The 27,912-nt window shown below is 42.4% G+C and overlaps 1 protein-coding gene across 1 annotated transcript; it reads left to right on the forward strand.

The window, feature by feature from the left end:
* Window positions 1-11,616: 11,616 nt before the first annotated feature.
* Window positions 11,617-15,376, forward strand: LOC139411335 (low choriolytic enzyme-like). Its single transcript, XM_071157583.1, has 7 exons — window positions 11,617-11,737; window positions 11,834-11,980; window positions 12,085-12,202; window positions 14,109-14,287; window positions 14,581-14,662; window positions 14,843-14,967; window positions 15,227-15,376. Coding segments are annotated over exons 1-7 (753 nt in total). The 5' UTR covers window positions 11,617-11,637; the 3' UTR covers window positions 15,229-15,376.
* Window positions 15,377-27,912: the final 12,536 nt, after the last annotated feature.

Raw genomic sequence — 27,912 nt, forward strand, 5'->3', positions numbered from 1 at the left:
CTCTCTTCAGGTCATTGACCAGGTCCTGCCGTGTAGTTCTGGGCTGATCCCTCACCTTCCTCATGATCATTGATGCCCCACGAGGGGAGATCTTGCATGGAGCCCCAGACCGAGGATGATTGACCGTCATCTTGAACTCCTTCCATTTTCTAATAATTGCGGCAACAGTTGTTGCCTTCTCACCAAGCTGCTTGCCTATTGTCCTGTAGCCCATCTCAGCCTTGTGCAGGTCTACAATTTTATCCCTGATGTCCTTACACAACTCTGTGGTCTTGGCCATTGTGGAGAGGTTGGAGTCTGTTTGATTGAGTGTGTGGACAGGTGTCTTTTATACAGGTAACGAGTTCAAACAGGTGCAGTTAATACAGGTAATGAGTGGAGAACAGGAGGGCTTCTTAAAGAAAAACTAACGGGTCTGTGAGAGCCGTAATTCTTACTGGTTGGTAGGTGATCAAATATTTATGTCATGCAATAAAATGCTAATTAATTACTTAAAAATCATACAATGTGATTTTCAGGATTGTTGTTTTAGATTCCGTCTCTCACAGTTGAACTGTACCTATGATTAAAATGACAGACCTCTACATGCTTTGTAAGTAGGAAAACCTGCAAAATCGGCAGTGTCTCAAATACTTGTTCTCCCCACTGTATATAACTGCTAAAAGTATACCTTATTTTAAAGTGACCGACCTACAAACATGTATGACAGTTATTAACATTTATAACTGCAAAATTGTACCATATTGTAAAGTGACAATCCACTGACTATTAACAAATGAGTTACCAACATTTAAAACTGCTGAAAAGAAACCTTTCAAGAAAGTGGAAACCTACTGACCATTTGTTAATGAGTTGCAAATATTTATAACATCATATCATCTCCTCAATCATGCAATACATAGTAAGAACAAAACGTAATTTAATTAGTAGAAGGATACATTGGTAAGCAATTTTACAGTTTTTCCCAATTGTTTACACACTAAAATTGGAACTTGAGATGCAATCACCGAAACCTGAAACTCATGTACCAAATCCCTAAACCAAGTCTGCAAAATTGCAAGCACAATTCATGCTTTACACTCAGTTTTCAATTCCATATCACACGTTTTGTTAAACACTAGACACAGTTCTCTACATTAGGCACAACATTCAAAATGAATATTTCTTTAGCCCCTTTGGAAAGCAACGCCAATCACAATGCCAAGCTCTATACACCAGTTGGCAACACCCACTCCTCACAGGTGTGAACACTAGTTGCTGAATTGTTCACTTATGAATTGAGTATGAGGGAGGCTAACCTTGAGCCGCCACACGGTTACATCTATCATCTGTACATTTAGAAATGACAACCGGTAAGTTACCTACCATCTACACTATGCTCTTTATGTATGGATACTGTAGTATACTGCAGTCCGGCATATCAGTAGGCCTATGTTCCTCAGTGATTGTTGGCCAATGTTACAGTAATGCCATTTCATATGGAAAGAAAATAGATTAGTTTAGCTTACTGTAACCAATCATATTATATTTGTGGATCTCCTGCAGAACTGAGAGACGGCCAGACCATGGTGAAAGACACTGGCTGTTCACACCAGAACAGGGGACCGCTATTGTGAACATGGTGGTGGCAAACAACACCATTAGACTACAAGAAATCCTGAACCACATAATTGCAGACAACACAATATTCAATAACATTCACCAGGTGGGCTTCTCTACATTGGTCCATGTATTACAGCTCAACCGAATCCGGATGAAACAGGGTCTACAGGGTACCATTTGAGTGAAACTCAGAGAGGGCTAAAGAACAGCGCTATGAATATGTGCAAGTACTATACTGTGCATTTACTATCATATCAGCACTGTATAGACACATTACAGTACTGTAATCCAGTGTATTGTGCCTCACCATATTGACTGCTCTAGGTCTATATTGTCTTGTTGTCTGTTTCAGAGAGTCTTGGTTTATATTTACATTTATGAGGCTGGCTTCAACCTAGCCAAAAGAAGGGGACACGGAAGGAACATTATTGGCCACGGTGCCATTGTGAATGTCCCTGGACAGCATGGAGGGTATATCAGCATGTGCACAGCCGTTAGCCAGGAAGGCGTCCTCCATCACCATGCCAACCTTGGTCCCTGTCTCATGGTCCCATTCTGTCTTCATTTGTTTCTTTCTTGTGAAGCATTTTCTCATCCAGGAGTGTGAGACTTTATGGGATATGTGAGAGAGAAGAGGAATATATGACAATTTAGAATAGACACTATCTATGTACTATACACATAACTCTACCCTCATTATCATGATTTATACAACTTAGGCTTAGCTAGTTATGTTATCCACTGCTAGCTAATAATAATAACTATCTGGTGTTTAACATTACTTGCTAAGACTAATATCTAGCTACCACAGATTAAAGGTGTTTGCTGGTTATCACAATTTTTGCTAATACAATAGCTAGTAAGTTAGTGTTTAAATTGGAACCACTAGTGTACTGTAGTGCTGAGCAATTAACCAAAACGTTGGTTATTTTTGGTTTTTTCAACAACTAATTGACTAAAGTAGGTTAGCTTGATGTGCAGTTTCTGTAGAGATAAATCAGATGAAGTCTGAACTGTGCGTTTGTAACCAATGTGAAATGGCTAGCTATTTTGCAGGGTGCGCGCCAATAACGTTTTAATCGGTGACGTCACTCGCTCTGAGACCTTGAAGTAGTTGATACTTCAGGAAAATAACCTCACACTCAACGTCAACAAAACTAAGGAGATGATTGTGGACTTCAGGAAACAGCAGAGGGAACACCCCCCATCCACATCGATGGAACAGTAGTGGAGAGGGTAGTAAGTTTTAAGTTCCTCGGCGTACACATCACAGACAAACTGAATTGGTCCACCCACACAGACAGCATCGTGAAGAAGGCGCAGCAGCGCCTCTTCAACCTCAGGAGGCTGAAGAAATTTGGCTTGTCACCAAAAGCACTCACAAACTTCTACAGATGCACAATCGAGAGCATCCTGTCGGGCTGTATCACCGCCTGGTACGGCAACTGCTCCGCCCACAACCGTAAGGCTCTCCAGAGGGTAGTGAGGTCTGCACAACGCATCACCGGGGGCAAACTACCTGCCCTCCAGGACACCTACACCACCCGATGTCACAGGAAGGCCATAAAGATCATCAAGGACAACAACCACCCGAGCCACTGCCTGTTCACCCCGCTATCATCCAGAAGGCGAGGTCAGTACAGGTGCATCAAAGTTGGGACCGAGAGACTGAAAAACAGCTTCTATCTCAAGGCCATCAGACTGTTAAACAGCCACCACTAACATTGAGTGGCTGCTGCCAACACACTGACTCAACTCCAGCCACTTTAATAATGGGAATTGATGGGAAATGATGTAAAATATATCACTAGCCACTTTAAACAATGCTACCTAATATAATGTTTACATACCCTACATTATTCATCTCATATGTATATGTATATACTATACTCTATATCATCTACTGCATTTTTATGTAATACATGTATCACTAGCCACTTTAACTATGCCACTTTGTTTACATACACATCTCATATGTATATACTGCACTCAATACCATCTACTGTATCTTGCCTATGCCGCTCTGTACCATCACTCATTCATATATCTTTATGTACATATTCTTTATCCCTTTACACTTGTGTCTATAAGGTAGTAGTTTTGGAATTGTTAGCTAGATTACTTGTTGATTATTACTGCATTGTCGGAACTAGAAGCACAAGCATTTCGCTACACTCGCATTAACATCTGCTAACCATGTGTATGTGACAAATAAAATTTGATTTGATTTTGATTTGATTTAGAGACCTTAAAGTACTTGCTCTGCAAGTGCCGCAGCTTTTGTGGAGCGATGGGTAATGATGCTTCGTGGGAGGCAGTTGTTGATGTGTGCAGAGGGTCCCTGTTTCGAGCCCAGGTAGGGGCGAGGAGAGGGACGGAAGCTATAATGTTACACGATGTTGTTGTTTCCAACAGGCCAATATTATACATAGTTTAGCACAGAAAACATAGTAATTAACTACAATGACCATAATCCATTGCGCTCCCATTTAAACTTGTCCTGTCTCTGCGGAGCAGACACGGAGACTGACAAGGAGACTGAGAGAAGAAAGAACAGGTGATCGAGAGGGATAGAAAGCAGTTGCTTGGAGGGCCAGAAGGAGGCACCCTTTCCTCTGGTCTAAAAAAAATATCTCAATCCCCTGGGCAATGATTGACCGGTGTAGGGTGCTGTCTTTTGGATGGGATTTTAAATGAGTGTCCTGACTCTCTGTGGTCACTAAAGATCCCATGGCACTTATTGTAGGGGTGTTAACTCTGGTGTCCTGAATAAATTCCCAATCTGGATCTCATATCATCATGGTCACCTATTCAACCCCAGATTACAATGTAAGACAATATTATTGTCTCATTCATCCCCCCCTCCTCTCGCCTGTAACTATTCCCCAGGTTGTTGCTGTAAATGAGAATGTGTTCTCAGTCAACTTAGCTGGTAAAATAAGGGAGAAAAAAAGATTACATTAGGTTACAGCCTTATTTGAAAAATGATTACATTAGGTTACAGCCTTATTTGAAAAATGATTACATCGTTTTTTCCCCTCATCAATCTACACACAATACCCCATAATGACAAAGTAAAAACTGAAATTTACGTACATTTCAGTAAATTACACATTTACATAAATATTCGGATGCTTTACTCATACTTTGTTGAAGCACCTTTGGCAGCGATTACAGCCTCGAGTCTTCTTGGGTATGACTCTACAAGCTTGACTGTCACGGTTTTCTGTATGTGAAGGATAGTCGGACCAAAATGCGGCGTGTAGATTGCGATCCATGTTTAATAAACAAACGTAAAACACAAATCGATACAAACACTACAAAACAAAGAACGTAACGAAAACCGAAACAGCCCTATCTGGTGAACAACACAGAGACAGGAACAATCACCCACAAACACACAGTGAAACCCAGGCTACCTAAATATGGTTCCCAATCAGAGACAATGACTAACACCTGCCTCTGATTGAGAACCATATCAGGCCAGACATAGAAATAGACAAACTAGACAATGAAACATAGAATGCCCACTCAGCTCACACCCTGACCAACCAAAACATAGAAATATACAAAGTAAACTATGGTCAGGGTGTGACATTGACACACCTGTACTTGGGGAGTTTCTTCCATTCTTCTCTGCAGGTCCTCTCAAGCTCTGTCAGGTTGGATGGCGAGCGTTGCTGCACATCTCCAGGGATGTTCGATCAGGTTTAAGTCTGGGCTCTGGCTGATCATTCAGAGACTTGTCCTGAAGCCACTCCTGTGTTGTCTTCGCTGTGTGCTTAGGATCATCGTCCTGTTGGAAGGTAAACCTTCGCTGCAGTCTGAGGTCCTGAGAGCTCTGGAGCAGGTTTCCATCAAGGATCTCTCTGTATTTTGCTACGTTCATCTTTGCCTCAATCCTAACTAGTCTCACAGTCCCTGCTGCTGAAAAACATCCCCTCAACATGATTCTGCCACAACCACGCTCCATTGTAGGGATGGTGCCAGGTTTCCTCCAGACGTGATGCTTGGCATTCAGGCCAAAGAGTTCAATCTTGGTTTCATCGGACCACAGAATCTTGTTTCTCATGGTCTGAGATTCTTTAGGTGCCTTATGGCAAACTCCAAGTGGGTTGTCAAGTGCCTTTTACTGAGGAATGGCTCCCGTCTGGTCACCATAAAGGCCTGATTGGTGGAGTGCTGCAGAGATTGTTGTCCTTCTGGAAGGTTCTACCATCTCCACAGAGGAACTCTAGAGCTTTGTCAGAGTGACCATCTGGTTCTTGGTCACCTCCCTGACCAAGGCCCTTCTCCCCAGATTGCTCAGTTTGGCTAGGCGGCCAGCTCTAGGAAGTCTTGGTGGTTACAAACTTCTTCTATTTTAGAATGATGGAGGTCACTGTGTTCTTAGGGACCTTCAATATTGCAGAAATATTTTGGTACCCTTCTCCAGGTCTCGACACAATCCTGTCTAGGAGCTCTACGGACAATTCCTTCAATCTCATGGCTTGTTTTTTTGCTCTGACATACTCTGTCAACATTGGGACCTTATATAGACAGGTGTGTGCCTTTCCAAATCATGTCCAATCAATTGAATTTACCACAGGTGAATTCCAATCAGGTTGTAAAAACATCTCAAGGATAATCAATGGAAACAGGATGCACCTGAGCTCAATTTCGAGTCACATAGCAAAGGGTCTGAATACTTATGGAAATAAGATATTTCTGATTTAAATGTTTTATAAATTATATATATATATATATATATATATATATATATATATATATATATGCCATATTTACTCCGAAGAACTAGGCAGCAGCTCTATAGAGATGAGACGACAAAGAAATGAAATCATAAAGTCATCAAATAAGTTTGATGGTTAAGCAAGTAATGTGAATAAATGATAGTTAATAAGTGATAAGCAGTAATGGACAGTCACTACCATCATGAGATTTTTATTAATTGTTTTATTCAATGTTCTTACAGCATTCAAACCACATAATGCATAGTGCATTTAATGTCTAAAAAAATAATTGAAACCTAAATCAAAAACATGATTATTTTTTAATAATCATAACTGAAACCAAACTGACATCAAAAGGCACTCATCGCTCAGCACTACTGTGCTGAAAATGATGCAAGCTAACTAATTTACCAGCTACCTAGCTAGACAGTACCTGAGTTCACAGGTTAGATAATTTAGCTAGCTAGCGTGCTAATCCAAAAAAGTTGGATAAACAAATTGCATGGAAATTCTGTCATGTTGACGTTAGTTAGCGAAGCTACCTAGCCAGAAAACGTTATCTACTTAGCTTGCTAACTGTATCATGCCAAAGATTATATCATGCTAAATCGTCTAGCAGAATTTCTATATTCAAAAAAACGTTTCTGGTTTTACTTAATGCTAGCTAGCTAACTTTTCCGAGCTAGCTAGCTAGGTAGTTTCTATCCCACAACTCTTCTGTCTGGCCTTTGCGCACTTCTCTCCATCCTTTCACAACACACTGTCACACGATGTCAGTGTCAACACAACATTCGGGGCACATTTCAGGTTTAAAGAATGAATTTCAATAATTTTTCATAGATGGGCAGATCTCACAAATTCGGGGTAATTTCTCCTAATCCAGCAAACCACACCAATAATATGCCTTGAAATCTTCAGATGAAGCCTTCGTTCCTGGAATAAGTAAGGGTACCAATGCATTATCAGTTTCACATGTGGGGCAAAACACATCATTGGAGTTGACCATTGGTCTAAAAACCATCCATTTCTGTTCCTATGACAGCAACAATTCATCACACACAAAAGAGAGAAACTGTGCAACCATAGAAAAATAAGGTTGCATGAGGATTTGTAAGTGTATTTATAAATGATGAATAGCTGGAGGTAAATAGTGACTCACTATTTGGCAAGCACTGACTGGCTTTCACACTATTTTGACCAATTATAACCAATTTATATAACCCATTTATTAATAGTTTATAATGCATTTACAAATGATTAAATAACTGTTAATGACATAATTACAAACCCTTTATAATCCCTTTTAAAATGGAATCTTATTGTAAAGTGTAGCGATTCTTTCTCACTACTTAGGTCTATTTCTTAAAAACTTCTGATAATAGTGTCGGTTGACCTTGCTGGAAACCATCACAATCTTATCCAGTCTGTTCTTGTTGCACACATTCAAATGACTGAACCAGGCCACCATAGAGAAAGACTGAGTATATAAACACAACAGTAAGGAGAAATAGCTACTTTCAGTCCCCATCCATACTTTATAAGCCCTATTATAAACTGCACAACATGTGCCTCTTTCATAATGCACAAGAGTAATGTAATATTTAGGAGAAATTACCCCAAATTTGTGAGAGCTGCCCATCTATGAAACTCTCTTGAAATAAACGCGAATGAGAGAACCCACTGACACGTGATGGAGTGTGTGGGCTACCAACAAAGATTTCCTAACAGCAGAGATTACATCAGAAGATTTCACAATGTGTTATTGTGCTCCCTTGTGGCTCAGTTGGTTTTAGAGGCATTTTCAATGCCAGGGTTGTGGGTTCAATTCCCACGGGGGACCTGTGTGAACAAAAAGGTATGCACTCATTACTGTAACTTGCTTTGGATAAGAGCATCTGCTAAATTACTCAAATGTAAACATTTTATTTGAGGGGCCTTTGGAAGATTGTGAACACGTATATATATATATTTTTTTATTCTGTTCAATGATAAAATCACAAAAAATGAATCAATAAATGTTAACACAAGTAACAAACCTGTCACACCTCAATGCACAGCTACTATTTCTGAATGTGAAAAAATGCAATGAATGAAAGCAGAAAAAAAAATCGAACTTTAATTAAGAGGCTTCATTAATTTAATTACATATATGCATCTTGAAAAGGAAGAATGACACACAGAGAAGGGCACACCTGTTTGGAAATCCTCAAGGTCAAACATATTTAGCCATGATATGATGTCATGGTACAAAATGTTTACATGCACACCTCACACATGTCATGTTTCACACACGTTTCAAGGATTTCCTACAGAATTCCCACCTGACTTTCAGCAACCTCGACTCAAGATAAAATATCCTTACCTGTCAGCATATTTTTGTGCCCATATTCCCTTATTTGGGGGTCCGTTATCTACGTTTATATGCCTAAGGAAAGAGTATAAAAAACGACCCTAACTACTGCCGTTTCACCCATACCTTCTCGAAGCTCTAAGGTAAGCGCTGTGCTCAGTATTCGTACTGTCTGTGTGTGAGCTGCAATGTCTAACACTATGTCTGGTTTTAATGATTTTCCCTTTTGTGTTTGTATTTATCCTACAGTTCTTTTGCTGCTATGTTTGTGTTGAAGTTCACTGTGGGTCTCCTGACCCTGATGCTGGTGTCCTCTGCCTGGGTTGAGGAACTGACTGAGGTAAGTGACACAGGATACGGAGCTACCATGCCATAAGATCGCTGCTTTGCTAAACTCAGTCAAACAGTCTGCACATTCAAAGTAACACTGGGACCTTAAAAATCCTTCACACAATAAATACAGTGAGCTCCAAAAGTATTGGAACAGTGACACATTTGTTGTTGTTTTGGCTTTGTACTCCAGCATTTTGGATTTGAAATGATACAATGACTATGAGATTAGCATGCAGACTGTCAGCAAAAAGTTTAGGGTATTTTCATCCATATCGGGGGAACCGTTTAGAAATTGCAGCACTTTTTGTACATAGTCACCCCATTTTAGGGGAACAAACATGTATTATGTGTATTAAAGTAGTAAAATGTTAAGTATTTGGTTCCATATTCCTAGCACACAATGACCACATAAAGCTTGTGACTCTACAAATTTGTTAGATGCATTTGCTGTTTGTTTTGGTTGTGTTTCAGATTATTTTGTGCCCAATAGAAATTAATGGTAAATAATGTATTCTGTCATTTTGGAGTTACTTTTATTGGAAATAGGAATATAATATGTTTGTAAACACTTCTACATTAATGTAGATGCTACCATGATTACGGATAATCCTGCATGAATCGTGAATAAGGCAGTTAGGAAAGGTAGTTAGGAAAGCCAAGGCTAGCTTTTTCAAGCAGAAATTTGCTTCCTGCAACACAAACTCAAAAAAAGTTATTGGACACTGTAAAGTCCATGGAGAATATGGGCACCTCCTCCCAGCTGCCCACTGCACTGAGGATAGGAAACTCTGTCACCACCGATAAATCCACTATAATTGAGAATTTCAATAAGCATTTTTCTACGGCTGGCCATGCTTTTTTACCTGGCTACCCCTACCCCGGTTAACAGCCCTGCACCCCCCACAGCAACTCACCCAAGCCTCCCACATTTCTCCTTCTCCCATATCTAGTTAGCTGATGTTCTGAAAGAGCTGCAAAATATGGACCCCTACAAATCAGCCGGGCTAGACAATCTGGACCCTTTCTTTCTAAAATTATCTGCCGAAATTGTTGCAGCCCCTATTACTAGCCTGTTCAACCTCTCTTTCGTGTCGTCTGAGATTCCCAAAGATTGGAAAGCAGCTGCGGTCAAGAGGGGGACACTCTTGACCCAAACTGCTACAGACCTATATCTATCCTACCCTGCCTTTCTAAGGTCTTCGAATGCCAAGTTAACAAACAGATTACCGTCCATTTCAAATCCCACCGTACCTTCTCCGCTATGCAATCTGGTTTCAGAGCTGGTCATGGGTGCACCTCAGCCACGCTTAAGGTCCTAAACGATATCATAACCGCCATCGATAAGAAACAATACTGTGCAGCCGTATTGATCGACCTGGCCAAAGCCTTCGACTCTATGCAGTCTATCACAGTGCCATCCGTTTTGTCACCAAAGCCCCATATACTACCCACCACTGCGACCTGTACGCTCTCGTTGGCTGGCCCTCGCTTCATACTCATCGCCAAACCCACTGGCTCCAGGTCATCTACAAGACCCTGCTAGGTAAAGCCCAGCCTTATCTCAGCTCGCTGGTCACCATACCAGCACCCACCCGTAGCACGCACTTCAGCAGGTATATCTCACTGGTCACCCCCAAAGCAAATTCCCTCCTTTGGCTGCCTCTCCTTCCAGTTCTCTGCTGCCAATGACTGGAACGAACTACAAAAATCACTGAAACTGGAGACACTTATCTCCCTCACTAGCTTTAAGCACCAGCTGTCAGAGCAGCTCACAGATCACTGCACCTGTACATAGCCCATCTGTGAATAGGCAAAACAACCACCTCATCCCCTACTGTATTTATTTATTTATCTTGCTCCTTTGCACGCCAGTATTTCTACTTTGCACATTCATCTACTGCACATCTACCATTCCAGTGTTTAATTGCTATTTTGTATCTACTTCGCCACCATGGCCTATTTATTGCCTATTTATTCATTTGCACACATTGTATATAGACTTGTTTTTATACTGTAATATTGACTGTTTGTTTGTTTACTCCATGTTTAACTCTGTGTTGTTGTATGTGTCGAACTGCTTTACTTTATCTTGGCCAGGTCGCAGTTGTAAATGAGAACTTGTTCTCAACTTGCCTACCTGGTTAAATAAAGGTGAAATACAAATAAAAATAAAATAATGATTAGTGAGAAAGTTACAGACGCATGAATATCATACCCCCCAGAAAATGCTAACCTTCTGTTATTGTAATGGTGAGTAGATAGCATGCCTTGAGGGTATAACATTTGTGATATGGATGAAAATACCCTCAAATTAAAGCGGACAGTTTGCACTTTAACCTCATAGTCATTGTATAATTTCAAATCCAAAATGCTGGAGTACAAAGCCAAAACAACAACAAATGTGTCACAATTCCAATACTTTTGGAGCTCGATGTATTTTCATGTATTTTGTTCTTCATGAATTCATATTCTCTATATTCATTTTATATGTATTCTCCGTCGTCGTTGTCTTTTTTCACATTGTCATACAAAGTTTGAAGGTGAGAAAAAAACAGTTTTGGCACTATCTCATATTACCAAGCATATAAATAATAAAAACAATGTCATGATTTAGCATACTTAATGGATCCAATGTTCTTTCTTACAGAGAATGTTGTGGAAGAAGACACCTCTGCTGAGCTCTCTGTTGGTGAGCTGCTGACCAGAGCCAACAGGGACCTCAGTAAGTTGGTTCAATGCTCAAGGAATAAAGAGGATGCAGATTAATTATTTTGGACTAGCCCCCAGAGTAACCTGTTCTCCATGTTCTATTCTCAAGCCCCCGAAGCCGATGAGCCTACTCTGATGGGAGACATTGCCATGCCCTCTGAGAAGAACGCTGACCCCTGCACCGCCACCGGGTGTCTGTGGCAAAAGTACAGTGACGGAAACATCTGGGTGCCCTACGTCATTGCCAACCACTTCTGTAAGTGTTCACTTTCGTGTACATTTCATTTCATATGTTGAGATATTGCACAAGCGTTGCAACACTTTCACTATCGGTTGTTGTTCATTTGATCTCTACAACAGCATCTCGCGAAGTAGCCATCATCCTGCGGGGTCTGGACTCCTTCGCCGAAACCACCTGCATCCGCTTCTTCCAGCGCCAGAATGAGAGGGACTATCTCAGCATTGAGTCTCGCAGCGGGTGAGCCTGAATTTAAACAACATTATTAAACAAATGAAACATTATTATTTTATGTAACCTTCATTTAACTAGGAAAGTCACATCAATACATACAGTGCCTTGCGAAAGTATTCGGCCCCCTTGAACTTTGCGACCTTTTGCCACATTTCAGGCTTCAAACATAAAGATATAAAACTGTATTTTTTTGTGAAGAATCAACAACAAGTGGGACACAATCATGAAGTGGAACGACATTTATTGGATATTTCAAACTTTTTTAACAAATCAAAAACTGAAAAATTGGGCGTGCAAAATTATTCAGCCCCCTTAAATTAATACTTTGTAGCGCCACCTTTTGCTGCGATTACAGCTGTAAGTCGCTTGGGGTATGTCTCTATCAGTTTTGCACATCGAGAGACTGAATTTTTTTCCCATTCCTCCTTGCAAAACAGCTCGAGCTCAGTGAGGTTGGATGGAGAGCATTTGTGAACAGCAGTTTTCAGTTCTTTCCACAGATTCTCGATTGGATTCAGGTCTGGACTTTGACTTGGCCATTCTAACACCTGGATATGTTTATTTTTGAACCATTCCATTGTAGATTTTGCTTTATGTTTTGGATCATTGTCTTGTTGGAAGACAAATCTCCGTCCCAGTCTCAGGTCTTTTGCAGACTCCATCAGGTTTTCTTCCAGAATGGTCCTGTATTTGGCTCCATCCATCTTCCCATCAATTTTAACCATCTTCCCTGTCCCTGCTGAAGAAAAGCAGGCCCAAACCATGATGCTGCCACCACCATGTTTGACAGTGGGGATGGTGTGTTCAGCTGTGTTGCTTTTACACCAAACATAACGTTTTGCATTGTTGCCAAAAAGTTAAATTTTGGTTTCATCTGACCAGAGCACCTTCTTCCACATGTTTGGTGTGTCTCCCAGGTGGCTTGTGGCAAACTTTAAACAACACTTTTAATGGATATCTTTAAGAAATGGCTTTCTTCTTGCCACTCTTCCATAAAGGCCAGATTTGTGCAATATACGACTGATTGTTGTCCTATGGACAGAGTCTCCCACCTCAGCTGTAGATCTCTGCAGTTCATCCAGAGTGATCATGGGCCTCTTGGCTGCATCTCTGATCAGTCTTCTCCTTGTATGAGCTGAAAGTTTAGAGGGACGGCCAGGTCTTGGTAGATTTGCAGTGGTCTGATACTCCTTCCATTTCAATATTATCGCTTGCACAGTGCTCCTTGGGATGTTTAAAGCTTGAGAATTTTTTTTGTATCCAAATCCGGCTTTAAACTTCTTCACAACAGTATCTCGGACCTGCCTGGTGTGTTCCTTGTTCTTCATGATGCTCTCTGCGCTTTTAACGGACCTCTGAGACTATCACAGTGCAGGTGCATTTATACGGAGACTTGATTACACACAGGTGGATTGTATTTATCATCATTAGTCATTTAGGTCAACATTGGATCATTCAGAGATCCTCAATGAACTTCTGGAGAGAGTTTGCTGCACTGAAAGTAAAGGGGCTGAATAATTTTGCACGCCCAATTTTTCAGTTTTTGATTTGTTAAAAAGTTTGAAATATCCAATAAATGTCGTTCCACTTCATGATTGTGTCCCACTTGTTGTTGATTCTTCACAAAAAAATACAGTTTTATATCTTTATGTTTGAAGCCTGAAATGTGGCAAAAGGTCACAAAGTTCAAGGGGGCCGAATACTTTCGCAAGGCACTGTATGTAACTGAATTTCCCTTTGAAGATTATAATCCATACAATAATAGTTGTTGATCCCCACCACCATGTATCTCTTATGAACCCATTACCCCGAGATTTCCGAAAAACCCTTACAACGAACTAGATGATTAGGCTAGGCCTTATTTCTGGCATTGGATTGGTGCACCTCGACTCTCCTCTGCTCTTCTTCCCAGATGTTACTCCTATGTTGGCCGTCAGGGTAATGCCCAGACTGTGTCTTTGGCCCGTCAGGGCTGCCTGTACCACAGCACCGTCCAGCATGAGCTCCTCCACGCCCTGGGCTTTAACCACGAGCAGACCCGCAGCGACCGTGACAACCACATCCATGTCTACTGGGAGAACATAATTGATGGTCGATACCATATAATTTATCCTGTTTCCCTTGAACTTACTTTCACTTTACATGATAAGAAACGGCCTCTATCTCTAACTGCTACTTCTAACAAAAGACAGTATTTTGGGGGCTGCATAATGCTGTACTTGTCAGCATGCCTGCTTTTTGTTTTTCAAGCTGTAGTGTAATCTATAGTTCTATAGTTGTTCATTTCTGTTTAATATTGTAACTGAGTGATCTTGCTCATAAAGTAGGGAGAAACGCAGCCTATCTGCTCTATGAACATTTTGTCTTTAATCTGTTTATCTCAGACATGAAGTACAACTTCGACAAGATCGCCACCCTGAACCAAGGAACTCCCTATGACTACAACTCTGTCATGCAGTACGAGAGGTCAGCTATGTGATGTCTTTCGAAAAATTACAAATATTTCTGGAATGGACCTCAATTATACGTAATGTTCCATCCCTTCCACAGTGTCCTTTCATTCAGGCCAATATATACTGTAGCTTCAGCAGTGACATTGTTGAGTAGGCCTAAATTGTGTTGCATTGTGATTTGGTGTGGTTACAGGTATGCCTTCTCCAAGAACAACCGCCCCACCATGGAGCCCATCCCCAACAACAACGTGTCTTTCGGCGAGGCCACTCAGATGAGCAAGAACGACATCGACAGACTGAACAGGCTGTATGGCTGCTGTGAGTACTGTCACACTGAACAACTTACTGTTCTTGGGTTTGGATAATTCAATCTAGGCCAAGGCTGCTGGAATGGATCATACATCCTCGTTACAACCTCCTGGATGCCTCTTCCCCAGAGCTAATATAGCTTGAATATATCTAGAGCTTAATAACTGTGAGAATTGTGACATTGAGGGTGGGAGGATATATTACAATGGACATAACTTTATGTGTATGATTAAATAACCACTATTGTTTTCTCCTTTCCCCCCAATAGAAACCTGTGGTCTCACTTCCGATGGACTCAAGATCATTCCGCTGAAGGAGTAGAGTGACCTCTAGTGGTATAACTATTAGAATTCAATTTGCCTCAAAACATCAAGGCTTTGCCATCTCTAATAATCACAATAAAAATATGATCAACTGAAATCAAAAGCTAATCGGTGTTGATCCTTCCATTTCAATACAGTTCTCCAAATATGTGTCCATACATGCTTTACTCAGCATAAGTATTATAATGCTTTGAACAAGTATTACAGCTATGGAACATCTTCACGGGAACCCTAAACAGAAACAATTGTGGACTGTGTTGAATAACAAATACAATCATAAAAGTATTTTGTGTTTACTTCTATGTAAGAAAAGTATTATAACCAGTTTGAGGAAAACATAAAAAGTGTCTTCTCCCTCACAACATCTAACTCATCTCAACAGAGAAAACATCAATATAACATTTGAATGCACAATATCATCTATAAAAGTGTACAATAGTCATAGTTTAGTTTTCCCTAATTCCCTTATACTACATAGTTGGTATTTAGACAGTGAAGCTATTATGTTTAATTTGGCTCTATACTCCAGCATTTTGGATTTGAGATCAATGTTTAATATGAGGCGACAATACCGAAATTCTCATTTTATTTGAGGGTATTTTCATTCATATCTGTTTTACTGTTTAGAAATTAAAGCACTTTACGTATCTAGTGCCCCCGTATTCAATTTAGTCAAGTTCAGTATTTGGGCTCATATTCCTAGCATGCAATGAATACATCAAGCTTATGACTACAAACTTGTTGTATGTGTTTCTTAAATTGTGTTTCTTAAATTGGTTAATCCCTCTTACTTCGGACGTGTCACTCAACAGACAGTCTAGGGGTTCAACTCAATACGTATTGCAGAAGTCGCAGGTTATAACACGATTGAAATGTGCATTATTGAAATGTGAAAGTAATGTAGTCTCCGCACTCGGGAAAATTGACTTTTGATTATTATATTGCGCTGCAGCACGGATCTTCAATGCTACGGACTGAATCGAGCTCTGGGTGATCTAGAAATAGGAACTCCAAACTTTTCCCCCATGCACGATTAGGCGTTTGTCCCATAAGGGATGCATCACCTGGCTTTCCCACAGTGCACGTAGTAGGGTTCCTTTTCCTACCTTACATTGCCAACACACATCGTCTTGTGACAAACCCATCCTATTGTAACCTAAGGAGAGTCAAATCTAATTTATGAATAACTTTCAGCTGAATACCTTTTCCCTTGGCTTCTCTGACATTTTGTCCAATTATTGGATATAATATACAACCATTTCATCGCATCTATCTCACATTGTACATACCTTTGCCATACAATTCTCACATTTTCACGTGTCATTACTAACTTTTAAAAGCATTTCGTAACATAAGGGAGCTGATTGTACAGCGATGGCAGTGGGATTTTTTTTTCTAAAACATTGTTGTCTTTTGACATTACTGCCCCTCCTAGTTAGTGTGTACCTGGTTGGGGTTATATTGTGTTAACTTTTGTGCAGCCTAGAATTAGCCATTCAAGTGCGTACTTTTCCTCATTATTGTGGAATTATTGTTGAGGGAAATCCGGCCTGTTGGAGAATATCTCCACAGTTTTCCTTAGAATAGATCATGGCATCCTCCAAAACCAACCAAATAGTAATCCTTTGTATTACGAGTAGTAATCAACAGGAATTAGCAAAAACTATTCACATGAATGGCTAATTCTAAGCTTCACAAAGGCTTTTAGCACAGTATACAACCTCAGCCAGCTACATACCATCTAAACTTAGCAAAAAAAGAAACTTCTCACTGTCAACTGCGTTTACTTTCAGCAAACTTAACATGTGTAAATATTTGTATGAACATTACAAGATTCAACAACTGAGACATAAACTGAACAAGTTCCAAAAACATGTGACAAACAGAAATGGAATAATGTGTCCCTGAACAAAGGGGACACAAAAGTAAGTCAGTATCTGGTGTGGCCACCAGCTGCATTAAGTACTGCAGTGCATCTCCTCCTCATGGACTGCACCAGATTTGACCATTCTTGCTGTGAGATGTTACCCCACTCTTCCACCAAGGCACCTGCACGTTTTCTGACTTGTCTGGGTGGAATGGCTCTAGACCTCACCCTCCGATCCAACAGGTCCCAGACGTGGTCAATGGGATTGACATCCGGGCTTTTCGATGTCCATGGCAGAACACTGACATTCCTGTATTGCAGGAAATCATGCACAGAATGAGCAGTATGGCTGGTGGCATTGTCATGCTGGAGGGTCATGTCAGGATGAGCCTGCAGGAAGGGTACCACGTGAGGGAGGAGGATATCTTCCCTGTAATGCACAGCATTGAGATTGCCTGCAATGACAACAAGCTCAGTCCGATGATGCTGTGACACACCGCCCCAGACCATGACGGACCCTCCACCTCCAAATTGATCCCACTCCAGAGTACAGGCCTCGGTGTAACGCTCATTCCTTCGACGATAAATGTGAATCTGACCATCACCCCTGGTGAGACAAAACCGCGACTTGTCAGTCAAGAGCACTTTTTGCCAGTCCTGTCTAGTCCAGCGACGGTGGGTTTGTGTCCATAGGCGACTTTGTTGCCAGTGATGTCCAGCCTCCCTCAGTCTATCCTCTTGCAGACAGTCTGAGCACTGATGGAGGGATTGTGCGTTCCTGGTGGAACTCGGGCAGTTGTTGTTGCCATCCTGTACCTGTCCCGCAGGTGTGATGTTCGGATGTACTGATCCTGTGCAGGTGTTGTTACACGTGGTCTGCCACTGTGAGGATGATCAGCTGTCCGTCGTGTCTCCCAGTAGCACTGTCTTAGGCGTCTCACAGTACGGACATTGCAATTTATTGCACCGGCCTCATCTGCAGTCCTCATGCCTCCTTGCAGCATGCCAAAGCCACGTTCACGCAGATGAGTAGGGACCCTGGGCATATTTTTTGGGGTGTTTTTCAGAGTCAGTAGAAAGGCCTCTTTAGTGTCCTAAGTTTTCATAACTGTGACCTTAATTGCCTACCGTCTGTAAGCTGTTAGTGTCTTCACGACCCTTCCACAGGTGCATGTTCATTCATTGTTTATGGTATATTTTACAGGCATGGGAAACAGTGTTTAAACCCTTTGCAATGAAGATCTGTGAAGTTATTTGGATTTTTACTAATTATCTTTGAAAGACAGGGTCCTGAAAAAGGGACGTTTCTTTTTTTGCTGTATTTAGAATGCCAATACCAGCCAGCACCATGGCGAGAGGCATAAGCACTGTTTGTTTTAGTTTGTTTTTATGTTGTGTTATTGTCGTCCTATCCTCTGTTACTTTTGCAAGCAAGTTATGCCTAGTAGCTAGGTACTGTGTGTAGCCTAACCTACTATGTTAATGTTATTTCTTTATTTTCTGAACCACGCCAAAAAGAAGTTCCCTTGCGGGAAAAATAAAGTTGTTCTATTCTATCTTATTTAACTCTGATGTCAATAGAATCTCAAGATACCTCATACCGGATTGCATCGACTTTAAATGAAAAGGGGTAAGTAACCATGGCCGATGCCATATTGTAGAAAATGGCATACTCACTAACTCGTCTTTGCTCGCTCCTTGGAGCGTGACGCCTCAACATATGGATCTCCACACCATCCTATTCTGGGCCAGGTCCCAGGCTGATCTGGTGCTGAGTCCGAGGTGGTGTAGGTCATCATCCAACTGGTAGGACCATCTCTGGCTCTTGGTCTTCGTCTTTGGTGTGGCCAGTTGGGGCATGGCTCCTTGAGGATAAGGGCAGGCTCCTAAAGTGGGTTAGATTGGCCAGGTGACCAAACAGTCGGAGACGTGAGAATCTAACCAGGGTGGAGACAGGTGGTTGGGTTGGTCTTTTGGAGTATTATAGAGTTTGGGATGTGGTCGCGCCATGTACTACCCAGTACTCTGCGAAGGCCCTTGCAGTCAAAGGCGTCCAGGTGACATGTGAGGTCCAAGGTGAGAGTCCATGACTGATCCATACACCAGGATGCAGATGACCATGCTATTGTAAATGCAGAGTTTTGTTTTTAGAGAGAGGGTTCGTTGTTTCCAGATGTTGTCGTGGCTGGTCATGGTTGAGGATGCCCGGCCAATGAGTACTGTAGGTAGATGTCGGTGTTGCTCCTTCAGTTAGTTGTTAGGGTGCTTCCAAGGTAGCAGAACTTAGGGACAACACCAAGATGGTGGGTATCAATAGCAGGCTTGTTGGAGGGGGGTTCAAAGTCACACTCTCAAACTTTTGTATAATTTCAGCCAGTGGTTTTGAAAGTGGTGTTCACGAGCCAGAAGTGGTCCCCATTTTTTGTGGATTATGTCATCCAATTGTGTACTGTGTCATCCATTTCATGGGATATTCCACAAATGTGTTGTGCTTAAGATCCCGGAGTGCATCTTTAAGGACTAGATTTTTGTTTTGTCCAGGCTGATCATGAGCCTGAGCAGGTCTCCTCATCCATGATTTCAAGTGCAAGATGTAACATGTCAATGAGTTTAGCCAGGATTGCAACGTGCATAGTCCAGGTCAGAGAAGCTGAGATTCCCATATCTGGTACCACACATACTTCAGGCGACAGTCCTTCCCATGACAAAGTCGATGGCTGTGTTGAAGAAAATACAGCCTTGCCTCAAGCCACTGTTGATATTAAATGTGGGAGGGGTTCGGCCGTTGACGAGGACACAGGAGAGGGTACTCCTGTATAGCAGGGACAGCAGGCTTCTCAGCTTCCCTGGAAATTCCTAGGATCCTAAAGGATCCCAAAGGCTTCCCAGAGGGCTTGTTGCTTTGTTCACAGCGCTGTTTTTGCAGAAGTAGGAGGTGTATGCGTATGTGGGTCAGTATTTTTCCTGGGATGCTGAGGAGTGTGATGCCTCCGTAATTGCGGCACTGGTCCTTGGGTCCTTTCTTCCAGAAAAGTAGAATGACTCCCAGGAGCCAGTCTTTGGGGATTGTCATCGTCTGCCAGATGGAGTTGATAAGGCTGGGGGGGATGTTGTCTGTGCCTGCTGCTCAGGCCTAGCTTCAGTTATCCTAGGGCCTTCTCAACCTCTTCTTCAGAAGGTGGCTCTGACTTGGCTGTGTAGTCTTCCACTGTGGAGAAGGAAAGCTTGTCTAGTAGTTGAGAGGGAGATTGAGGACTGTGGGGAAGTGTTTACTTCAGACCCATCGAGCGCCTTCACTGATGCCATGGGGGGGGGGGGGGGGGGGGGGGGGTTGCTTGCCTTAGAGGCAGCCTTGGCTTCATCAGCAAGGGTGTCATGCCACGTCTGTTTGTCCTGGTTGCACAAGGAGTCCCGCCTTCTGTACTTCTGTACACTTCTGGCCTCACTTGTACTCAGAGTTTCCTGAGATGAGGTACTCCTTTGTTATTTTGTGACCAAATATCTTTGCATGCTGCTTCAGTGATTTCGTTCTTGAAGATCCCCCTCTGGATTGGCTGGGATATTGTGGGCGGGACCAGAAAAGCGGTTATGCGGCTTTTAAGCTGGAAGATGTGTTTTACCACAGGGAACTGTAGTTTAGCAGCATCAAACCCGGGGTGATTGGAGGAGGATGCGTTGCGTTTTAGGTGAAGATGGAGGGTCATGGATAGAAGCCTGCGTGATATGTGTTCGCGGGGGTTAGTGAATATTTGACCTGTATGCAATCTATTTATTTGATTTTGCGGCCATACTAATCTTGCCCGGGGAATACAGCAAGGAGGTTAGCACTCTGACTTAATCTGATTTAGTAGAGACCGGCATAGCCTTGCATTTATGCCATTATTTATGCCATCCAGAAATAACTGAAAACATCTCTACAGTTTTGAGCAGCGGTTGGATTGATGACATGGGGTTTTGAAGCAGCAACAGAATGTCACCATTATATAAATAAAGCACTAAACGCATTGTGAGAGCAATGAATGAATAGCGGAGACCAGGGTTGGTTATTACACGTTTTACTCTTCTGTGTATTTCTTCTCACCAGTGTCCACCTGTGACAACCAGCTCCATTGCCTTTTGTAACAGGAAATGAAGCAATATAGTATAGTCTATAGGAAAAAGGTAAGGCTTTGATTTCTGGTCTTAGAAAACGGTAGAGTATAGTTCAATACAGTATAGAAAAGTACAGTACAGTACAGTAGACTATAGTTCAGTACAGTACAGCACACTAGAGTAGAGTACAGTATAATTCACTGTATTGTACTGTACTGTACTTTTCTGTACTCTACTCTATTGTGCTGTGCTCCACTGTGATTTACTGTGCACTATTTGGATGTCCAAACCTGTGAAACATAGACATCTATGATTGGTAAAGATTTGTTCCGGTCCGGGCCAACCAAATGTGGTCTTGTTTGGGGGGCGGGGCTCATGAACATATTAGCAATTGTAGAATAATACCCAAACATGCAAAGGAAAATTCTAATATTCTACTTTGTGTACCTTTGCAGGATACATCACCATGAAGAGAATGACATTCATAATTATGCATTAATGTATCGGGGACCCATGATGTCATTCTGTTACCAACATTATATTACTGTGGAATTGCCCATAACCAACCCCTACAATTGTTAGAATGGAGTTTTGACAATCAACCCCACACACCATGTGACAACCCCCCAGAAATAGTTTTGAATTATAGCTCTCCATTTCCTCTTTTTAATAAACATAATTGCTGATGGATACTCCCAAAATGCATATATTACAAAGAAAGTACCTATAAAAAACACATTAATTCCCCTCACCCTCTATGTTTTGTCATGCTGACATTAATTGACCAGTTGGAATAGTTCTTTCAAAGAATTCACACATTTCACCCTTAAAATTATTACACTGGACTATGACAACCAACCACTGAGAAAACCAACCCCTGAGAAAACCAACCCAGGTCAAGCCTAACCCAAAGAGTAAACAACAAAAGAAACGTTTTCAAGTTCTGTCTGTATCAGATCAGCAGTGTAGTTCTGATCACAGGAGCGAAGGGCCTTTATCAAAGTGTCTGTTTTGGCCTCAGCTTTCTGCATTTTTCGCCAATCCTTTAAAAGCTCCAACACTTGCTCCTCCAGGTCATTAGGGTGCTTCTGTGCGATATGGTCCAGTTTGGCCTCTGGCAAGCCAAGTTTACGGCTATGCTTGCCACCTTCTTTAAGGTTGTCAGTGATTACTTTGGTTGCAATGTTGCAAAGTTTTTCTAGAAAAAAGAGAAGGTACCAACAATGTAAATGTACTGTATTAGAGGCAGCTGTGGCTTCATCAGCAAGGGTGTCATGCCACGTCTGTTTGTCCTGGTTGCACAAGGAGTCCCGCCTTCTGTACTTCTGTACACTTCTGGCCTCACTTGTACTCAGAGTTTCCTGAGATGAGGTACTCCTTTGTTATTTTGTGACCAAATATCTTTGCATGCTGCTTCAGTGATTTGGTTCTTGAAGATCCCCCTCTGGATTGGCTGGGATATTGTGGGCGGGAACAGAGAAGCGGTTGTGCGGCTTTTAAGCCCTGTGTTTTACCACAGGGAACTGTAGTTTAGCAGCATCAAACCTGGGTTGATTGGAGGAGGATGCGTTGCGTTTTAGGTGAAGATGGAGGGTCATGGATAGAAGCCTGCGTGATATGTGTTTGCGGGGGTTAGTGAATATTTGACCTGCATGCGATCTATTTATTTGATTTTGCGGCCATCATTACTAATCTGGAATGTATGTATTTATGAGAGTAGACGGATTGTTCAGTCCTTAGACTGTGGCTGGTTAAAAATTCCAGGAGTCCGTTACCATTGTCTTTTCGGATGCAAGAGGCATGGTTGTCCTAGTGCGCTATCAAAGCCATTGCTGTCCGAGCCAGTAGTTCAATTGGTTAGGCTTTCCAGCTGTGTGTAAAATAAGTCATTTTGATCTTCTGAGGCCACATCTGGTGGATCATAACACACTATAACTGTCAACTTGCCGTGTTACATCATAGTCAGGCTAGTAGGAATCGGTTGTGTGTTGTTCTCCAGGATACGAGGGACCGATTTGCAGCGGCTGAGTAAGCTAGGTTCACACCTTGACGATGTAATTCTCTGCCTGACCAGAGAGAGGTCATGCCGTTGGAGGTGCAGGCGCCAGAGCCTGGCCAGATCACCTCAGTTAGCAGAGCAATGGCAATGTTCATGCGCAACAGTTCTTTGGCTACTAGCTGAGCCATCTTTTTTTCATAGATAGGACATTCCAGGTTGCAATGTTGAGTGTGGGTCCATTATTCTTATGGTCAAGGTGGTCCAGGGTCAAGTCATCAGGGTCAGTCTGAGTAGAACTACATTGTTGTCAAGGTTTTGTGGCAATGTCTTTTCCTGTGGTGGGTTGCTAGCCCAGTGCACAACCTCCCCATTCATTTATATTTCGCCCTGCGAGGGCAGTGCAGGTGCTATTAGCCAGCAGTAGCTCCTCCTCGATGTGGTATGGAATACTAGGGTCATTGCTGGGGTCATCGCTGGAGCCGTTGCCCGGGGAATACAGCAAGGAGGTTAGCACTCTGACTTAATCTGATTTAGTAGAGACGGGCATTGCCTTGTATTTATTCCATTATTTATGCCATCCAGAAATAACTGAAAACATCTCTACAGTTTTGAGCAGCGGTTGGATTGATGGCATGGGGTTTTGAAGCAGCAACAGAATGTCACCATTATATAAATAAAGCACTAAACTCATTGTGAGGGCAATGAATGAATAGCGGAGACCAGGGTTGGTTGTCACACGTTTTACTCTTCTGTGTATTTCTTCTCACCAGTATATCTTACAAGACTATTTTCAATATTAGGAGAAAGGCCAAGGTCTTGTGTTGAAATGGGGATCCTTGTTTATCCTCATATCTTATTCCAACATGGAGTTATAAGCCATCAAACACACTCTGTCCACCTGTGACAACCAGCCCCATTGCCTTTTGTAACAGGAAATGAAGCAATATAGTATAGTCTTAGAAATAGCCTTTCTTTGATAAGAATATCATTCTAACAAAATTCTGCGTTTTATGTCTCCAATTTAGTGTCAAATGAAGTCTAGGCTATATATTTTTTCAATTAAGGCATACTGTACATACCGTTTTCAAGGAAAAAGGTAAGGCTTTGATTTCTAGTCTTAGAAAACAATAGAGTATAGTTCAATACAGTATAGAAAAGTACAGTACAGTACAGTAGACTATAGTTCAGTACAGTACAGCACACTAGAGTAGAGTACAGTATAATTCACTGTATTGTACTGTACTGAACTTTTCTGTACTCTACTCTATTGTGCTGTGATGTGCTGCGCTCCACTGTGATTTACTGTGCACTATTTGGATGTCCAAACCTGTGAAACATAGACATCTATGATTGGTAAAGATTTGTTCCGGTCCGGGCCAACCAAATGTGGTCTTGTTTGGGGGGCGGGGCTCATGAACATATTAGCCATTGTAGAATAATACCCAAACATGCAAAGGAAAATTCTAATATTCTACTTTGTGTACCTATGCAGGATACATCACCATGAAGAGAATGACATTCATAATTATGCATTTATGTATCGGGGACCCATGATGTCATTCTGTTACCAACATTATATTACTGTGGAATTGCCCATAACCAACCCCTACAATTGTTAGAATGGAGTTTCGACAATCAACCCCACATACCATGTGACAACCCCCCAGAAATAGTTTTGAATTATAGCTCTCCATTTCCTCTTTTTAATAAACATAATTGCTGATGGATACTCCAAAAATGCATATATTTTTTATTTTTTTATTTTATTTCACCTTTATTTAACCAGGTAGGCTAGTTGAGAACAAGTTCTCATTTGCAACTGCGACCTGGCCAAGATAAGGCATAGCAGTGTGAACAGACAACACAGAGTTACACATGGAGTAGACAATTAACAAGTCAATAACACAGTAGAAAAAAGGGGAGTCTATATATACATTGTGTGCAAAAGGCATGAGAAGGTAGGCAAATAATTACAATTATGCAGATTAACACTGGAGTGATAAATGATCAGATGGTTATGTAAAGGTAGAGATATTGGCGTGCAAAAGAGCAGAAAAATAAATAAATAAAAACAGTATGGGGATGAGGTAGGTGAAAATGGGTGGGCTATTTACCAATAGACTATGTACAGCTGCAGCGATCGGTTAGCTGCTCAGATAGCAGATGTTTGAAGTTGGTGAGGGAGATAAAAGTCTCCAACTTCAGTGATTTTTGCAATTCGTTCCAATCACAGGCAGCAGAGAACTGGAACGAAAGGCGGCCAAATGAGGTGTTGGCTTTAGGGATGATCAGTGAGATACACCTGCTGGAGCGCGTGCTACGGAAGGGTGTTGCCATCGTAACCAGTGAACTGAGATAAGGCGGAGCTTTACCTAGCATGGACTTGTAGATGAGCTGGAGCCAGTGGGTCTGGCGACGAATATGTAGCGAGGGCCAGCCGATTAGAGCATACAAGTCGCAGTGGTGGGTGGTATAAGGTGCTTTAGTGACAAAACGGATGGCACTGTGATAAACTGCATCCAGTTTGCTGAGTAGAGTGTTGGAAGCAATTTTGTAGATGACATCGCCGAAGTCGAGGATCGGTAGGATAGTCAGTTTTACTAGGGTAAGTTTGGCGGCGTGAGTGAAGGAGGCTTTGTTGCGGAATAGAAAGCCGACTCTTGATTTGATTTTCGATTGGAGATGTTTGATATGGGTCTGGAAGGAGAGTTTAGAGTCTAGCCAGACACCTAGGTACTTATAGATGTCCACATATTCAAGGTCGGAACCATCCAGGGTGGTGATGCTGGTCAGGCGTGCGGGTGCAGGCAGCGAACGGTTGAAAAGCATGCATTTGGTTTTACTAGCGTTTAAGAGCAGTTGGAGGCCACGGAAGGAGTGCTGTATGGCATTGAAGCTCGTTTGGAGGTTAGATAGCACAGTGTCCAAGGACGGGCCGGAAGTATATAGAATGGTGTCGTCTGCGTAGAGGTGGATCAGGGAATCGCCCGCAGCATGAGAAACATCATTGATATATACAGAGAAAAGAGTCGGCCCGAGAATTGAACCCTGTGGCACCCCCATAGAGACTGCCAGAGGACCGGACAGCATGCCCTCCGATTTGACACACTGAACTCTGTCTGCAAAGTAATTGGTGAACCAGGCAAGGCAGTCATCCGAAAAACCGAGGCTACTGAGTCTGCCAATAAGAATACGGTGATTGACAGAGTCGAAAGCCTTGGCAAGGTCTATGAAGACGGCTGCACAGTACTGTCTTTTATCGATGGCGGTTATGATATCGTTTAGCACCTTGAGCGTGGCTGAGGTACACCCGTGACCAGCTCGGAAACCAGATTGCACAGCGGAGAAGGTACGGTGGGATTCAAGATGGTCAGTGATCTGTTTGTTGACTTGGCTTTCGAAGACCTTAGATAGGCAGGGCAGGATGGATATTGGTCTGTAACAGTTTGGGTCCAGGGTGTCGCCCCCTTTGAAGAGGGGGATGACTGCGGCAGCTTTCCAATCCTTGGGGATCTCAGACGATATGAAAGAGAGGTTGAACAGGCTGGTAATAGGGGTTGCGACAATGGCTGCGGATAGTTTCAGGAATAGAGGGTCCAGATTGTCAAGCCCAGCTGATTTGTACGGGTCCAGGTTTTGCAGCTCTTTCAGAACATCTGCTATCTGGATTTGGGTAAAGGAGAACCTGGAGAGGCTTGGGCGAGTAGCTGCGGGGGGGGGGGAGCTGTTGGACGAGGTTGGAGTAGCCAGGCGGAAGGCATGGCCAGCCGTTGAGAAATGCTTGTTGAAGTTTTCGATAATCATGGATTTATCGGTGGTGACCGTGTTACCTAGCCTCAGTGCAGTGGGCAGCTGGGAGGAGGTGCTCTTGTTCTCCATGGACTTCACAGTGTCCCAGAACTTTTTGGAGTTGGAGCTACAGGATGCAAACTTCTGCCTGAAGAAGTTGGCTTTAGCTTTCCTGACTGACTGTGTGTATTGGTTCCTGACTTCCCTGAACAGTTGCATATCGCGGGGACTGTTCGATGTTAGTGCAGTCCGCCACAGGATGTTTTTGTGCTGGTCGAGGGCAGTCAGGTCTGGAGTGAACCAGGGGCTATATCTGTTCTTAGTTCTGCATTTTTTGAACGGAGCATGCTTATCTAAAATGGTGAGGAAGTTACTTTTAAAGAAAGACCAGGCATCCTCAACTGACGGGATGAGGTCAATGTCCTTCCAGGATACCCGGGCCAGGTCGATTAGAAAGGCCTGCTCACAGAAGTGTTTTAGGGAGCGTTTGACAGTGATGAGGGGTGGTCGTTTGACTGCGGCTCCGTAGCGGATACAGGCAATGAGGCAGTGATCGCTGAGATCCTGGTTGAAGACAGCAGAGGTGTATTTGGAGGGCCAGTTGGTCAGGATGACGTCAATGAGGGTGCCCTTGTTTACAGAGTTAGGGTTGTACCTGGTGGGTTCCTTGATGATTTGAGTGAGATTGAGGGCATCTAGCTTAGATTGTAGGACTGCCGGGGTGTTAAGCATATCCCAGTTTAGGTCACCTAACAGAACAAACTCTGAAGCTAGATGGGGGGCGATCAATTCACAAATGGTGTCCAGGGCACAGCTGGGAGCTGAGGGGGGTCGGTAGCAGGCGGCAACAGTGAGAGACTTATTTCTGGAGAGAGTAATTTTCA

Source organism: Oncorhynchus clarkii, chromosome 6 (genome assembly GCF_045791955.1).
Source record: "Oncorhynchus clarkii lewisi isolate Uvic-CL-2024 chromosome 6, UVic_Ocla_1.0, whole genome shotgun sequence".
In the NCBI taxonomy this organism is placed as follows: Eukaryota; Metazoa; Chordata; class Actinopteri; order Salmoniformes; family Salmonidae; genus Oncorhynchus; species Oncorhynchus clarkii.